Below are 18026 nucleotides of genomic sequence, written 5' to 3'. Positions count from 1 at the left end.
CTCTTGCCATAGTGGCTGAAAATAAACAATGGAGTAGTTGCCTGTCCCACAGCTACTATCAGTTGGGTAGAGGAACTGAGCTGGAGCCCCTCCCTATCAAACTTCACCTGCATATACCAGGTGCAGTACACACATATCCTACTATTTCACTGAGCAAAGTCTGAAGCCTAGCCTAAGAGCCTTTTAGGCTAAAGGAACCTTTTTCAGCTTAAGATAAGAATAAATTCCAAGATACACTTAGGCCGTTTCCGCACAGGCATTTAATGGCGGCCTGGAGACGGCAAAAACACCGTCTCCAGGCCGCCATTCACACAGGGGCAGGAAGCAGCTGCGTGCAGCAGCGCGCAGCCTCGCGCCCGCTCCGACGCCCGTGAAGCCGGCGTTTCCCAAGCGGAAGCTCTTGTTGAAACATCACCGCCTCGAAGCGCTGCGAGCAAGCGTAGCCCGGCCAGCGCCCTCCACCGAAGCACTTACCTTGTCACGGGCCTCTGGCGTCGCCGAGGAACCTGGGGAGACGCCCCCTGCCCTGCGCCCAGCTGGAGCGAAGTAGCGCCAAGAGGGCCAGGCGTGTCCCCAGGCCTCGGCGACGCGGAGGACATGCCAGGTCGGCCAGAGAAGCGGCAAGGCTCAGTAAACCAGCTGCCATCTTTCCAGGACCGTCCGTCGCCCGGACGGTCCCAGCGTCGAATTACCGTCGGAAAGCGCCGACCCAACCCGTTTTCCGCATTAAATCGCGGAAGCGGTATGGATAGGAAAAAAAAAGTCTAAACTAGTGTCAATGTTAATTCATTTCGCTTTTATTATAGCTAAATTTAATGTGCTGTACAGTCTAAAGAGAGAACCTTAAAGAGTTGTTCACAAAATCCATGAAGGGTGCAGTCCAACTAAAGTGAAACAGTTGTAGAATTTTACAACTTAGAATTCTTACTTAAAATCAGTGGGACTGGCTGTGCTTAATTTTGGTTGGAATATGCCCTGAATATGCCCTGAATACTTTATATTATGGCTATTGTTTAGGGTTGTGTCCTAATTCGAGTTAACTGTGAATCGTACAGGTTGATGTGCTGCTTCAGCTTTCATTAAGTCTTCATACACTTCACCACCTTCATCCTCCCCGTAAACACAATCATAAAGGTCTTCATCTTCATCCACGCCAGTTTCACTAAAGGGCAAAGAGAAAAGACAACAAAATTAAGAACATCCAGTGGAACATTTAATTCAAAGAACGTTTAGGATCTATTGTTAGAAACTCACACTGATCAATCAATCCAGCCCTGCTTAACTAGTGTGTTCTTTCAGCACTTGAGAGAAGTTTGTAGCAGGGGGACATAATGGTGTCCTGTATCGTACTATACTGGAAAATGTAAAGAAGAGTTAATCCTAGTGATATGATTATTTATATTTATATAAATGCTATTTAGCACTTAAATACTTATTTTATGTTTTAAAGTGTATTTCTGCTACTACAACAGGTTGTATTTATTTGATCAGTTAGCCTGACAGACAATTAAGAAGAATTAAAGCAAATGGGAAAATACTGGAAGAAAATAGCTCATGGATAATTGGGTTTCCTTGGTTTCATCCAAGAGAAAATAATATCAGGGTCATCACCTTGAACATCTAAAAATAGGTGGTGAGCATAGTTCAATACAAATACTGAGTGACCCAAGAACTGCTGTGGCTTAACACATTATGGGATTCTTCAGTGATAATCTTCATTGATGGCCTATAAAACATTCCTCCGTGACCTAGGTTCAAAGTATAATCTCAGAATGAGTAAGGGCATAAAGAGGGACACTCTTCAATCTATTTAAGGACAGATTTGGAATTTATGATAGTACAAAAAGAGTAAGTAATACACATTTCTGGGTTTGTTCTATTCTCTTTTGCCTATTTCACTTCTTCCCTCAAAAGACATGACTAGCTGTAAATGCAGGGACAGCTTAGCTAATCTTCCTGCACGGGCACTATGCATTCTCTTCACATAATTGTAAAATCAAAAGCCATTTCATATATTCAAGGAAGCAGAAGCTGCCAGGGACAGTTGAAAGAGGCAGATACCACAAGCGGAGATGTTCAGTTCAATGAAAATGATGGAAGTATTTGGATTATCTAATGCTTTCCTTCCCAAAGTATTCAAGGTTCAATTTCTACAACAATGCTTCAGGTGCAGAAATGTTTCAAAGCAATGCTATGTAAAAACAATATAGACTAATACAATATAAACTAATACATTGCCAAAAGGCAATGAAGACATCTGAATTTTGAAAACATGAATAATCTTCCCCTGCTCAACAGACAGAGTCACAGTCCCTCCTGAGGGCTCTAGAAACTTTTGAGGGGGCTTTTTGTGGGTAGAGAACCTATTGGACTGCACAACAATCATGAACGGGAAGGACTGCACAACAATCATGAACGGGAAAAGAAGGATATTCTTGGGTGTTCATTTTGAAACTGAGTACCCAAGGTTTTTTTACAAATAGTTGATCAGGATTTATTATAAAGAAAAAATGGAAGATAGTCTGAAGTTTTACAGATGGCAGTTACTACCTGCCAAATTTTTAAAATATGGTTGAAGACTGGATTGCAAATATTTAGAGGGGACATCAGCAAAACAGTTAGCATAACCAGGAAACTACTCTAAGTGCATGGAGAAATCCAAGCAAAGAACACATAATTAAAAATGACACATCCATATTCATGGTGGCTTTTTTTCATGCACAGGGGACATATTAATCTTTTCTGAATCATTCCAATTTTAGTGTATGTGCTGCCAGCTCCATGGTCCTCCCACGGCCTTCACTGTAAAAAAGCAACACTGCCGGCTACATTTGGAAAACTTATCTTTTAAATTAATTGTGCCACAAAACATTCTGATTAATCTGAGCACCAAATAAGTCTTGGAACCCTACAAATAAAAATCCCTTCTATGTTCCCAGAAATCAGTCTAAGAAAAGGGGCAATGAAAGAATGAAAACAGTCCATGTTCCCAACATTGCAAACAAACATGCTTACTCCATAGAGTATGTGGACATATGTTTCTATTCCAAATGAAATAAATTTTAATTGTTACCATTTTCATCCAAGGCTTTGGAACGGAGCATGAAATGAGAGCACGAAGCTCCTCATTTTACCAAATATTTGGCAGAACATTCAGATAAATATTTTTAGTTCAGTCTCTCACCTCCTTTTTAAATCATTGCAGGAACTACCTGGGACCACAGTGTGGGGGGAAAGGGGCTACCATCTTCCTGAACTAAAACAGTGCAAGGGGGGGGATTATTTGTCCCATCTGAGGGATTCCATATGCAAATTTCAACGCATGAGGAGCACCTTAAATTGAGCAAATAGAATCTCTTGTGCCATTTCAAGTTTGGAAAATGGGGAGAGAAAGGAGAAAACTTTCATTCCAGCCAAACTGACAACTTTCCCTGCCTTTACAGTCTGAAAACGTTGTACATGATTATATTATTTGGCATCTGAGTCACAAATTTCACTGCCGCAATATAGATTCTTGTTTTCAAACTGAAATATTTTTACATCAATACTATCAACAGATAATAGCTTATACAACGGAAACGCCATTATTTCATTTCATTAGCAGACACGTTTTGGAAACCATTCACTCAGCACTAATTTACAACCTACTCTATTAAATCTGGAAGCCCTTTATAGATGTCTTCATTATCCACACTCTCTTCAGTTGGAAACGGTCTATGGAAACAAAAGATAAAAATAAGAACTCACCAGGAACAGCATCAACATTTTTTTTTCAAAAAACATGGCTATGGAGAGCCTAAGTAAATGTTTAGAAGCTGTGTATGTTGAACACAGCTGGGTGTGGGATCATGCTCTGTGTGGGATCATGCACTTAAAAGATGCAGATACACTCATGCTAAAAGTAAAGATTACCACAGGTCTAAAAGAACATAATTACAACAGTGTATGTCCATCCATTCCACTTTTTATTAAACACACCATGGAAAGAGAGAGAAGAAAATTATTTCTTTGTTGAATGTATGCATTAATCCATGATTATTTGTATATATCCTGCCTCCCATTAAATGCATGCAGGGAGGGAATGCTGATAAGTGCATTTAATCCATCTGTAGCATATTAACTACACAGTTGAGAGTATAGTATGGGAAGATGACATGAAAGTACATGGCAAAATAGAGTAATGGTCAGCTACTGAGGTGACACAGATAAATACAGAATAATTGATAACCCCTGGTCTGAAGTTGGCTTCCAACTTTGATTAAGTGGGTACTTTGGCTAGGCTTAACTACACCCAGCTTTACTATCAATGCAAAGCTTAGTCACCATTAAAGAGGAATAAGGAAGGAGTAATTAAGTCCAAAGAGGGAACGAGCTGGAGATGGAACACATTATCCTTTGAGCCTACTCCTAACCCTAAAGGAGAGAGAAGCCCTCCAATAACTCTGTGTCAGGTAGAGATATAAAATTTCTGGGAATCTTGAAAAAGAGGTTTTTTTAATGGAAACTAAATGGAAACCCAAGAAACGCAGACATATTTTTAATCAAATTTATCTGTACTTTATCTGCCAGATTGATTCATTCAACAATTTTCCATGAAAGTTAACTGAATTATGAACAAATACAAATCAACATTAAAAATAGAATCTACTATTTTATTGTACCTTAGTCCAGTGGCTAAAGCAGGTGGAGTGCGGGATAGTTTGGATAATGTTTCTATGACCTGCAGAAGGAGTTAACACATGTAATGAGCTAGAAGCAAATAAACATATGCAAGAATTCAGGTTCCATAAAGAGAAGATAGTTAATACATTTGTTGAAATGCAAGTCCCATTGCTTGCACAAAGTCCCAATTTTGCTTGCACAAACATATTCAATCAATCATTTATTACAGTCACAGACCAGCTAAGTCTAAAGTGATAATAGTTGCTACCATATTCAGTTGATCACTGACAGAAGTTTTCCAGTTAACACATTTTAAATAACCATAGGAAAAATCAATTTTACTGCTTTATTAACATGCTTATTAAAATGATTTAAAGAGGTCCAGAAAAATTCTATGAACTATAATCAATGCAAGTAATAATGTGGTGTGACAGCCTTCCCCCACTCACACAGAGTGCCTACCACCCTCTACAACCATTCTTTCTCAGCTTCAGGGTTACAAGCAGCTCAAGACATCGAATTTGCCACCCTCCTCATCTCTTTAACAAAATACAAAGAGCCCTGACCAATTACCCTCCCAGGTCTGTTCTCTCGCTCACAGAGACTCCAGCAGATAGGGTAGCCCAGCCCCCCTTCAACAGTAGCCCCATAATCACACAGTTATCAGGGTTGGGGCGCAAACACTGTTCCACTCACATGCTGCTACCATTTTTTCATATGGTATAATATAGATATCATGAGATATTCAATTGTGTGTATGCATGCTCTTTCCCTTAAACCTGCAGCACATATAGTTAAACGAAACAAGAAACTAACTTTTATTTATGGTATTAACATGACACTGAAGAGAGTAAGGTATAAGTAACAATGTTTCACTTCCACTCAACTTTTGAACTAAGGCTTTATTTCTGTAACCAGGATCTTTCGGTTATAAATTGACTATTTTCAGCCCACCATAAAAGTTTCATCCATCCTGACATCCTTCTCTTCCCTCTTAACTCCCCAGCTGCCAACTCCCAAATCCTATTGTTCAATATTCTTTATCAACTCTCTCCCTAACATTCTGTTAGCTCTCATCAGTCTCTGTTAGGGACAAGTGGAACCTAGTCTGTCAGTCACACTCATGTAAAAGTGTTCTATAATACCCAGCACAACAAAGGCCATTTATGCACTTGTGGTCTCCTTTGCATTGAATGTACATTCCTTTTGGGCAGGATTCTTGGCAACACGTACACATTTCCCCCTCTTCGGAACATACCATGCCCTCAGATCAGAGAATCCCCATGGTTTCCAGAAGCTGTCAAACTGACTTTTTCTTTTCCTTTGCAAAGAAAGTGAAGGAGATCCATATGCGCTAGGGTTTTCTCACTCCTCTCTGCCTTCCCCCGCCCACACCACAGCATTTTTTCTCACTATTCAGGTTACCATAATCAGAAGAGGGGGTGTTACACCAAAAGTCTATCATTGCAGATATAGACCCAGTGAGACAGACATGAAATTAACCAGGTGTACCAAAGTAATGATAGAACAAAGATGGCAACCAAAAAATGCACCCAAAAGGGAAGTTGCAACCAAGAAATGCTCCCCTATATGAGACTGCACAGACATAACATTGGAGCAGTGGGTGGGCAAAATGGTGGATCAGCTTGGCTAGGAACACTTTACAGGAGGAGAATTTCTGCAAACGAAAAATGCAAGAAAACCCCACTGCAAAGCAAACTGCTGTGGGGTGAATGGCCCAAGACTTATTCAGAAAGCCCTACATGGCTCCATCCCTCCAAGTTTTCAGGTGCTCGACAAAAGTGATCCAACAAGATTTTGAAATAAATTAATTTCCGTTTTCTTTATTTTGAATATTTATAGTTGCCTTTACTCAAGTATGGGTCACATGATGTCTAACTAGCAAATTGAAATATAAAAAGTAAAGACAACTGTCATGAAACATCAAAAGCAAAAAAAAAAAAAAAACCCCAGTCCCAGTCCCTCCATACCAGTGCTCCTGTGACACTTTTTCAATTGCTGTCCCAGGGCTGGCTATGCCACAACTACCTTCTCAGGCAGTGGCTCAGCGGCAGCATTGCAGTATCCAGCCGTATCATACAATAGCCTTTATTGGCATCACATAAGTAATAGAAGGACACAGATAAAAAAGGGTTGCATAGTTTAAAATTAAGTTATAAAACTCCAAAATGCAATATTATTAAAAGAAGGGGAAAGGGAAATAAACCCATCAAATCCATCCATGCTGCTTGCAAGAAACTAACTACGTCTTCACATATAGTTGGGTCAGAAATATTTAATAAATAAGAAATCTTTAAAATATCGGACAGTCCAACTTTATAGATTAAAATGGGGTTTATAAACTTCTTGCAGATCACCTAATAAAAAGGACAGTAAAAAAGGATGTGCCTTACCGTTTCAACACCACCCGCCCCACAAAGGCACACCCTCTCTTCCTGAGAGACATTCTGAAACCTTCCATACAGTACTGCAGAAAGCATAACATTAAATCTAGCTAGCGAGAAAGCTCTGCGTTGGATAGGGTTCTGCAGGAGATAAAGATAATCAGCTGCTTGACCATATTTAATTGGAATCCCCAAACCCCCAGGAGAGCAGATCTTGCGAGCAGCATTAAACAGATTTTGGGTGTCTAATTCTAAGGCCCCTTCCACACAGGCCAATAAACCTGAGCTAACCACAGTATAAAACCTGTGCTGGGCCAGCTCTTTGGGAAATACCTGGTGGTTCTGAGGGGATCCTGAAGATGGTGGGGCTTGAAGAGGGAAGGAACTTCAAAGAGGCATAATGCTATAGTGTCCACCTTCCAAAGAAGCCATTTTCATTAGCTGAACTGTTGTGTGTTGCCTGGAGATCAGCTGAAATAGTGGAAGGTCTTCAGCTACCCTGTTTCCCCGAATATAAGACATCCCCGAAAAATAAGACATAGTAGAGGTTTTGCTGAAGTGCGAAATATAAGGCATCCCTTGAAAGTAAGACATAGCAAAGTTTTTGTTTGGAAGCATGCCCGACGAACAGAACACAGGAAAAATAAGACATCCCCTGAAAATAAGACATAGCGCATCTTTGGGAGCAAAAATTAATATAAGAGACTGTCTTATTTTCGGAGAAACACGGTACCACCTGGAAGCTGGCAGCCTTATCTCCCCTCCAAATACTAACCAGGGCTGAGCAGAGAGCAACAGCCAGAGTCTGCTTGGCAGCCAAGATCTGACAAGATCAGGCTACAATGGGTCATCTAGGTCAGGGCAAGGATTAGAAACTGATAAATAAGAGAGCTGCAGAGTTAATGGCCAAAATATTTAATTAAGCAGAAATCCGAGAAACAATTGCCATTCCACAGTGTCACTTCTCTTTAGCCACCAATGGAGGGAGCTGTTGGCCAGAATATTGCATCAATCCCAAAGCAGTTCTTCAAAATAAGGTACTGCAGCCTTATATAAGCAAGTCTGCCACCTTACATTTTACATTAAAGTGATGCAGTCTAAGAATAGAACACAAGTAATCATTGGTGGAGACAGAGGTTGAAGAACAATTCTTAAGAAGCAAGAGAATAATGTATGAAAAGCATAGGGAAGAGAGTTAATTTGCTCTCTGCATGGCATCATTCTGAATTCATTTAAAATATTAAGCTGCTGCCATTCTGCTCATTGGATGAAAGCTATGTTTAGAATGAGTTTTTCTGCAGCTAAAGCTCAGAAAGCTAAATGCATATTCTCAGATCATACAGAGTGAAAAAACCCTGCTCATTCTGTGAAAATTCAGCAGCTTTTCTTGTTGATGTCAATCATAAACAGTTGGTACATGTCTCAATTAATCAAAGAATCAACAGCGCTGGTTGGTTGTACAAAAATCTAGGACTAATTTCTCCTTTATTTAAATCACTATGAAAACTCATAGTCACAGGTGCTATATAAACTGGTTACACTGAATAGAAGACTTACAAATAAACCCTTGTAATTGGCAAATCCTCACAAACTCAATAATTTGAATTAATCAATAATTTGAATTAATATAAAACTTAGCCTATGAACATTATAGGCATTTTAAAAACACACCTTCAAGACTGGTTACTACTATCATAACCATCATAGTTGCAAATGGTAAGTAAATATTTCTACAATGCTATCTATTTGGCTGATTTCTAACAGAAAGGGATTTTAAAAACAATGACCTTTCATTAGTTGTGCCAGTCTCACTTCTGACAAATCCTCATTATCCAGTATGAAAACTAATGCATGGTGGAGAAGGCACCATCTTCAGATATTTTTGGATCCAGACTGTATAGTATCTTAAAAGTTATAACCAAAGTTATAAAAGTTATGAACTCCACCTAGACACATGCAAACATGTGATTTACCCACCCCCACACCCTGTGAGGTAGACAAAACATACACCGCACAACACAATCACTCCACACTGTGCCATGGAGAAAAACAAATCTTAACATGACATGCCTCTGAAGATGCCAGCCAAAGATGCAGGCAAAATATTAGGAGCAAAAATTGCTAGACGACAGTCACACAGCCTGGAAAAAAACCCAAAAGCCAGCTGATTCCACCTGTGAAAGCCTTTGACAATATATTATTAACTGCACTTATAATTTAATCCAGAACTAACTGTAAATTCTAATCAGGGGTTTAGGGAATCTCATGATAGATCCTTATTTTTCAGAAAAGGAGACATCTGGTGTACCAGTCCAAGCAGTAAGGGGCACTCCTGGCCACAGCTGACATTTGAGCACACAACAAGAGGACCAGATCCAGGAACACTCCTTCCCCACAAACCCACACATTTGTTATGGGCAACGGTGAAATCAGAATATCCATTTTGCCAAATTATAAGTACCTCCATCTTGTCTTGACTGAGCTGGAAATTCAAAAATGTTGTGAATATCTGAAACTAGGATTGCAAACTTCTAGATCAGTGGTGGCGAACCTTTGGCACTCCAGATGTTATGGACTACAATTCCCATCAGCCCCGGCTAGCATGGCCAATTGGCCATGTTGGCCAGGGCTGATGGGAATTGTAGTCCATAACATCTGGAGTGCCAAAGGTTTGCCACCATGGTTCTAGATGGTGGCTGGAAATCTCCAGCTATTATAACTCATCTCAAGTGACAAAGATCAGTCTACCTGGAGAAAATGGCTGCTTTGGAAGGAGGACTCTATGACATCATACCCCATTGAAGTCCCTCCCCTTCCCAAACCCCACCCTCCTCAGGCTCCTCAGGTTCCACTTCTAGAAACTCCAGGTATTTCCCAACTGGAAGCTGGCAACACTATATATATCCATTATTAAATAAGTAATTTGGGAGAAAGAAACTGTTAGTGAACAGAACTTAGTTCTAGTCAAGGTAATTCTAGCAGCATTACATGTTATCCAAAACAAAAGCAACATCAACTGCTGAAAAGTTAAAAAAATAGATAACCTATAAAAATGCATAAATTACTATCAAATATCATTATCATCACCATGATAGTTAAGGCTGAAACAACCACATCAAAATTACAAGGGTACTTGAAGACATGATTTTTTAATTACTACTGTTACAGCAGGTCTATACAGCATGGTGTGTGGGAAGCTGTAAATTATAAAAAGAAGCTGGTTTCACAAAAGAATAATGCAATGCATAATTAGTGCCCACCATATCTCACTGTGCATATCTTCGAAGAAACTGTATATACCTCCCTAATTATTATAGCACTTTTCAGAACCATAGGATTAGCATTTGATTCACAACAACCAATAAACAACTAGGTAATCTAGGGATGATGCAACATTTTTACTCAGTCCTGCATATGGATGGTTGAATAATTTGGCCAACAGGGACCTGATTTTTCATCTGTCTGGTGAGACTGATTCAAGCCTTTTTATTGGATAACTTGCCATTTATTCAAACAGTACATCATAATGTCATTAAGCAGAGTTTCGCACATATGGTTTCTCATGCATCCTGATAAGAGTTCTAGTTTCCCTCCTCCCCATCATACCTGTTATCATAGCACACTACTCAGTACCAATCACATTAATAGTGAGCAAATCAGCCACTGATCATGAATGCTTTGTTACATCAAAAGTCTCAGCATCTGTGCTAAAGTCTTCATTATAAGACTTTCCACATGTTAAAACACAGCCTTATGGGAAGTATGGTTCTCTTCCCATGTCATTTAATTACTTGACCAAACAACCCCAAGACGCTGGGTAAGAATCAATTTCACCAACTGTACAGATGCAAGATGGCATGCAAGGCAGAGAAATGAAATTCAACACCAACTGCAGCAAGCCAAACCGATTTGGGGCTCAGCAGGAGTGATTATAACTGTCAAATATAGTATGATGGCCTACTAAACATGTTCACTATGATGTTCATGGCATCATTACTCCTAGAACTCATTTTTGCCAACTGCAAAAAAAAAGTTCTGATTCCCAGATTCTATTTGTTTGTTTGAACAGGTACAGGCAACTTAAATGTTAAATTGTCAATTGCAAAATCTTTTGTCTGTCCCAGGATATGTTTAATTGTCCACACAATTTTGTTCACCAGATATCAGTGTAGTAAGTATGTCCATCAGTACATAAAATTACATTTATATCATGGGAACTTAATGTGATACTGTAGGAAAAGACTCATACACCCTCATACAGTAACTTGTAAAATTTATTGTCAACTATGGGCATCTCAAATGCAGAAATAACATGTGCCCAGAGGAGTATCTGCCTGGTGACACAGGGTACCCCATGTCCCCGGGCGCATGCAATCTGGTCACGTGGAGGGTGCAAAATTGGCCCCCCACATGACCAGGAAGATGGCTCCACCCCCGCCCCCCACATGTCCAGGGAGAAGGCAAGGCAGCAGGACTTCCTGCTGCCTTGTCTTCAGGCACCCTTGACTTTGCCCATGTCATCATCAACATGAGCACGGTCCAGGGCGCCCTGCCATCCCATCCCACCCCACTTCCCTACCCTTGCTCCAGGTTGGGCTCCCCTGGGCTCCCCTTGCTCCAGGCTGGGCTACCGACTACCAGCTGCCGGCTGCAGGCTGGGAGTCCAGCCGAGATCAAGGGGGCAGGGCGGGGGGCAGCCAGGCGCCCTTGCCCTGCCCATGTTGACGATGACATGGGCAGGGTCAATGGCGCCCGAAGTAGACGAGGCAGCAGGACTTCCCTTCTTCCTGGTCATGTGTGGGGCGGCGGGTGGAGCCCCCCCCCCAGGTGCAGGGGGGCCCCAGAGACAATTTGTCTCCAGGCACCATTTGCCCTCAATACACCTCTGCATGTGCCACAATATCCCTTCTTAAATTACACCAATATATTACAATATACCCTGCATATACTTTAGGATAATAAAATATGAGCATCTAATAGACAAAGAGTGTCCTGTGGACTGAATTCAGCTTACCAAACATTTTTCCCCAGAAATACCTTTCCTCAGAACAACTACTCCTGAAGTGATTTGCCACAAGATGCTGAAACTGGAAAGTTTTTTGGCAAGCATAAAATGTGCCAGATCATACACCAGAATCATTAGCTACAGCACAGAAGCAATCGCACTTAAGATGCTGGAACTACACAGTCAAAAATTTACATCCTCAGAAGCAAACTACATTAAGGCCTATTTATAGAACACAGCAGCCCATTTGGATTCTTCAGAGTACAGGAAACTTGTGCAAACTAGGGCATGAAATCAAAAGAACAAGGCACTATAATAAAAATCTCATCATAAACAGAGACCCACAATATGATGCTGTAGGAAAAGCTGTCAAGTCTTACTGTACTTGCATCACATATTATTTTTATGTTCTGCCAACATAACTATACAAAACATCTGACTTCTCTCAATTTATTGCATTCATTTATTATAGTCCCATGGTATTTATTACATTTTTTTCCTTTTTTGCGATAAAAAATGTGAAGCAATTTGGTACTGACATTTAAAACTTCTAAATAGTCAACAATTCTGCAGCATTGTCTGAAACTATCTTTGTAAGACAGCATAGATAATTTGCATTTGGATTCATTAATTACTTTGAACATTAGGCTATAGGTAAGAACAATTTATGGGAATCTATTTGAATAGTCATTCAACTGTGATAATGGTGATTTATGTATGCACTGCTTCGCAGTGGAGTTTTCCCGTAGTTTTTTGTTTACAAATTCTCCTCCTGTGAAATATCCCTAGCTGAGCTGATCCACCATTTTGCCCATCCTTGTTGTTTCCATGTAATCTCCAGTTGGGAAGGTTGCCTTTTTTCCCACTGTCATCTTTGGTCTAGCATTACTTCACTAGACAGTGTCAATTTCATGTCAGTTTCACAGGGTCAATTGCTCCAGTGACAGACCTTAACTATTAGATTTTTTTTTAAAGAAAGTATTTTTGGTGACCATGAGGAACGTCTGTTTTGTGCGCAGGGAAAGGTGGGGAGGAACGAGAAAACCAGAAGAAAGCTTAACACATAGTGATCTCCTTTGCTGTCCCTGCAAAGGGAGAGATAAAGGCCATTTATGCACTTGTTAGCTCCTTCGCATACAGCATATATTCCCTTCAGGTTTTACTCCCAGTTATGCACACGCAGAGTTAATAATTCTCTGTCAAATAGAATTAGAGTTATCTCACACAAGAAAGTTCATCACATACTGACCCCAAATCAAAACGTTAGTGAATGTGTGAATTCAGTCATCTATCAATGTCAAGTCAGGTTAAACTATTTTCAATTAAGACAGATCATACACTTTGCTGAGAGTGGGGGGTATTTGCCAAGCCCATCCTTATCCTGAAAAAGACTAGCATACAAATGTTATGGCCACTCTCAAGATGGCCCTTTTACTTATAAGATTTAAATCCTTTCTTTTCCACAGGCAAACTGAATGGGGGGTTTAGATTTTCTTGTCCCACACAACCATTCCACATACTGAATTAGAAAGCATGTGTGGTTGGCAATATGGTTGACACCAGCGTCCAGCTGCCCCACAGCTCTATGGTGGTAAAATGCAGAAGTGGGTCTCACCCAGAGCAGTGCTGGCATCCAGCACCAGGGAGAATGGGGCAGGAAGGTTCCAGGGTGGAACTAACTTTAGTAGGCTTCTACCCAGGCTTTGGTTCCAGGAATGCCATGGCCCGAGGTTCAGAGTTATGTCATCCGTTCAGGTGGTTGTAACCATTTCAGGCATTGGAGAACTTTGTAGACAACCACTTGATTTTTCTTTTTTCCTGCCTCCCCTCACCACCAGAAAGCCACCTGGAAGCAGCCCAGCCCAGCATCATCCCTGGCTGCCTGCGGTTTTGAATGGGGATGTAAATGTCATGGGGGTCAGTCTTGAGTGGTATAGTGCCAAAATGAGGTAATTATAACTATCCTAGCTCTAATAATGGAACACTAAAATCATACAGCCATCCAGTAAAAACTGCTCGCATGATAGCATATCCTATATGATGCTTAGAGCAAATACATAAGACTTTTCATGCATACATAAGACTTCACTATCCCAGTCATAATGTGCCACATGGAACATGGACACCATAGAAAAATGTTCCAGAGCAAATGTCTCCAGACGCATAAAATAAAACTCGTTATAATAACATGACTTTGCTGCATGGAGCACAGTATGGTTTTCATGGCTGTCAAAACAAGAACATGAAGCATAGAAACAAAACAGAAATGGAGGGTGTTATCTACTTCTCAGTCTGCCTACAATGACAATTCAACCTGACATTCTAAATAAGCACAAACATTCAGGCAGAGGAGAATAATAGGAAGTGTTAAAATACTCCTCCTGGATATTTTGCCTAGCTTGTCAGGAGCAAGAAACGTCAAGTTCATTCAGATTTGAAATAAATTGAAAGCACTGGCAACATAACAAGGCTCTGCCCAGGGTTTGCCCGACAGTCTAATTCATGGTGCTAAAGAATGGGTTAAACAGCAAACAAGTTCTTTTCAAGCTAGAGCCAGTAAGAGCCAGTAACTGGCTGAATTGTGATCCTCAGGCCATGGGAAGCCTCACAATTTGCCCTCCTAACACACATCCTGCCAAGTGTGCACATGATGAATTAACACAAATCAATTTGATGCCTTCAGGGATGAAGGAAGGGGCATTGCAGCATATTGATTCTTTTCTCAAAAGAGCTCAAAAATAAAGATCTCCTACTGTGTGGTAGAAAAAACAATTTTACAATTTTGGTCACATAGAAGGAACACACAGGATCTCTTAGAGTCCTTTTATGAACAAAAGATTTCTGCCCATGTCATATGACTTTCTCACTTCTCCCTTTCCACTGTAGTCCCAAACAGTGCTCCACACCTCCAGGAACATTTTGAGTTCCAGCACAAGAGCAGAGTAAAAGAAATCCTTCCACTCATAAGAATAGTTCCCTGTTTCTAAGCCATTGTTCTATATGGGAATAAAGTACCATAAGTGCAAGAAATACAATGACTTAGAAACAGGGGGATAAAACAACCTGACTGTTTTCTTATAATCAAATTAGAGTTAACTGTGAATAGTCAGAACAGACAAGATCCAAGGCTTCCTATGAACGAAGTGAGCTTGTAGCAACAACTCTTATCACATTCCCTTTTTCCTTACAACTTCTTTTTCTTTCAAATATCTCTTCTAATGGTCAAGAACACTTTAGAACAATACGGAATATGGCACACAGGACTGCAACAAGAAGGATTAACTGAGTAAAATATACAGAAACACTTGTGAGTTTTATCTTCAGTTCACTGAATGTTCTTCTTTTTCACAAGCGGAGCCATTTAGGTCATTTCCCCTTCTCACCATTGCTCTTTTGCACCATGTGGCATATTGTTCTGGAGGGTCCCCCATTCTCAACAGATCATGGGACGTGTAAGGAGGAAACAACAGAGAAAAGGGGGAAGGTGATAAAAAAATTATATCACAAATCTGTTTCATTTGTTGAGGGTTTAATGGAGTGAACAAGTTTAATGGAATGAACCTGTGAGTAGTTGGACTCCTCCTATTAAAAGGTGTCATGGAGGCCAGAGCAAGGAACTGCTCCCACAAAATGGATGTCCCTCAGAGTTTTTGGGATTCATTTGTTGAGTTCAAGCGTGGGCAGGAAGGGGATTGGCAGCTGACCTTTCCCCCTGGCCTTAAGGTGTGACTGGCTTAAAAATAGGGCTAACTAAACTCCACAATGTCACCCTGATTTAATCAGCACTCTACGTAGACCATTACTCTTCCTATCAGCACCCATCCCTCCAATCAATCAGTATTCAAGGGAATAGCCCAGGCATTCTCTTGGGACTTAATGAACCCATCAAGCAGTTGGTAAAAGCAATGAGGTCTAATTTGCATAGAATGTTTACAGTTTATAGAGAAAGTGGGTTGTTTGCTCTGAATGTTCACTCTAAAACTAGCCCCTCCTCTCTGGTGCCACTTTAATGTCAGTATGTGTATATTCTCCTCAGGAAGATATAAACTGCTTCTCTGTGTACTATCTTACCGTTGTGTTTCTGTAATGTTATGGTTGTTGTTATTATTCTTCAAAAGAAACACTGTTTAATCCCTCTGTAACAAAAGGGCTATGGGTCCAGCCATGCTAGAGTGATTTTTTTTTCTGAAAGTAATAACCATGGCCACATCTAGAAAAGATTTGAAAGTACTGGAGCCTTCTGTTCCTGTTCTAACCTCAAGTAATTATTCTTTGTGGAGGTTCAGGATGGAAAATGAGCTTGTGAAAAAAGATTTATGGGAGATAGTTGAGGAGTCACTACAGGCAGATTCGTCATCGTCCCATCCTGCCCCCACCCCCACCCCAGATGGAACTCTTAGTATTTATAAAGAAGTTCCTCAAATGGGTTTGGCCAAGGTAATGTGAAACTCCAACTGCCCACCCCACTTTTTAAAACTAGATGTTAAGTTTAGAAATACATCACACATTCAATCAGCCACAAATCCTACAATGCAATTGGCCTGCATGTTATAGCTAGCTAGTAGAAAAGCAATTAAGAACACAAGCATTCCCATTCCCATTCTATGCAAATTAGACCTGTTTTTGTATTCCCATTCTCCAATGTTAACTTATCTCCAGAACATTTTCACAAGCAGCATGCAGTACAATACAGACAGAATAGCAACCAGCCTCTTTTGCCATTTTCATTCATCCTGCTAACTCAGGACAAAGAAACATACTACATGAATCTTAGTAGAATTGAGTACAAATTCGAGCCAGTTTCTAAAGAATATTTAACAATGAATTTCAGTATTGGAAAGCATATGGGAAGAGTGATGCTTGTATTACTTTGGAAAGATTTTTGACGAGAAGCTTCAAAATTGCACTGTGATTGCACTTTCCTTCCCTGTAATAATGAAGATTGCAACTTCCCATTTCAGTGGTGACCCACATTTGACTTTTAAAATAAATTCTCTTCTCTTCTGGAACAGCAGAGACAACCAATATTCCCTGAAGTCATCCATGGGGTTTTCTGAAAGCTAAACTGCACAGAGCAGAACTATATATAGCTAATATGAATTTGCTACTGCCCAAAGCAAACATCAGGTGCCAGGACAGTTCTACTAGTATATTTTTGTTCTATTCACATAAGTGAGATCAACTCTCAAGGCATTAAATAACTTGAGATGGAGTCTTGGAGGAAGAATTTATGCACAAGCATTTAACTGCTAATACCTTTATTTCAATAAATGAAATCAGCCAGACACATAACTGTACTTTCTCATTTAAATAGCATCATATTAAAATTTGTTTTAAAAAACACAAATCAAATCAGCGCTCTTTTGAATATGTCTTCTTCAAATTCAGCTTTTGGTACAAATTGGTACACAATTAGCACTGTATGAACCTAAATATCAGTTTACTTCATTTACACCTCACTTTTCTCCCAAATGGGGACCAAAACCATATTACGTCATACTCCTCTCCTCCATTTTGTCCTCAATAATAATCCTGTGAGGTAGATTAGGCTGTGTGTGCCCCAAGGGGCCCAAGGTCACCCAGCAAACTTCCATGGCCGAGTAAGGATTCAGACTTGGCTCCCAGATTCTAGTCCATCTCACTAATCAATACACCTTATTGGCTGTCACTGGTCTCTTTCACATAGCTGCTCCTGCTTGGGTGCTAGTGGGAATTGGGTGTTTTTTCAGCACATGGTCCACTATACCATTCTATCAAGTTAGCTTGATAGCAGACAGTACTTTCACAGTTGCTTTGGAATGGTGGTGGCTACTTCAAACCACAGGGATTTTTGTCACATCCTGTGAGCTTGTGCTGAAAGAGATAGCTTTGTAGTGAACAGGGGAGGAACACCCTAGGGTTTGCAAGGACATATGGTAGCTTTTTGGAAAACAATTTCGTCTTTTAAAAAAATC

At 40.3% G+C, this 18026-nt stretch overlaps 1 protein-coding gene across 4 annotated transcripts in view; it reads right to left on the bottom strand.

The window, feature by feature from the left end:
* VAV3 (vav guanine nucleotide exchange factor 3) overlaps positions 1-18026 on the bottom strand; it is a 193487-nt gene that overhangs the window by 130501 nt on the left and 44960 nt on the right. For all 4 annotated transcript variants that reach the window (XM_048497152.1, XM_048497154.1, XM_048497153.1 and 1 more), the window contains exons 3-5: positions 4662-4720; positions 3649-3714; positions 1054-1162 (exon numbers count right to left, since the gene is read on the bottom strand). In XM_048497152.1, the coding sequence (XP_048353109.1) occupies positions 1054-1162; positions 3649-3714; positions 4662-4720 (234 nt within the window). The remainder of the gene's footprint in view (positions 1-1053; positions 1163-3648; positions 3715-4661; positions 4721-18026) is intronic.

Source organism: Sphaerodactylus townsendi, linkage group LG05 (genome assembly GCF_021028975.2).
Source record: "Sphaerodactylus townsendi isolate TG3544 linkage group LG05, MPM_Stown_v2.3, whole genome shotgun sequence".
NCBI lineage: Eukaryota > Metazoa > Chordata > Lepidosauria > Squamata > Sphaerodactylidae > Sphaerodactylus > Sphaerodactylus townsendi.
This window is presented reverse-complemented; position numbering and strand designations above follow the sequence as displayed.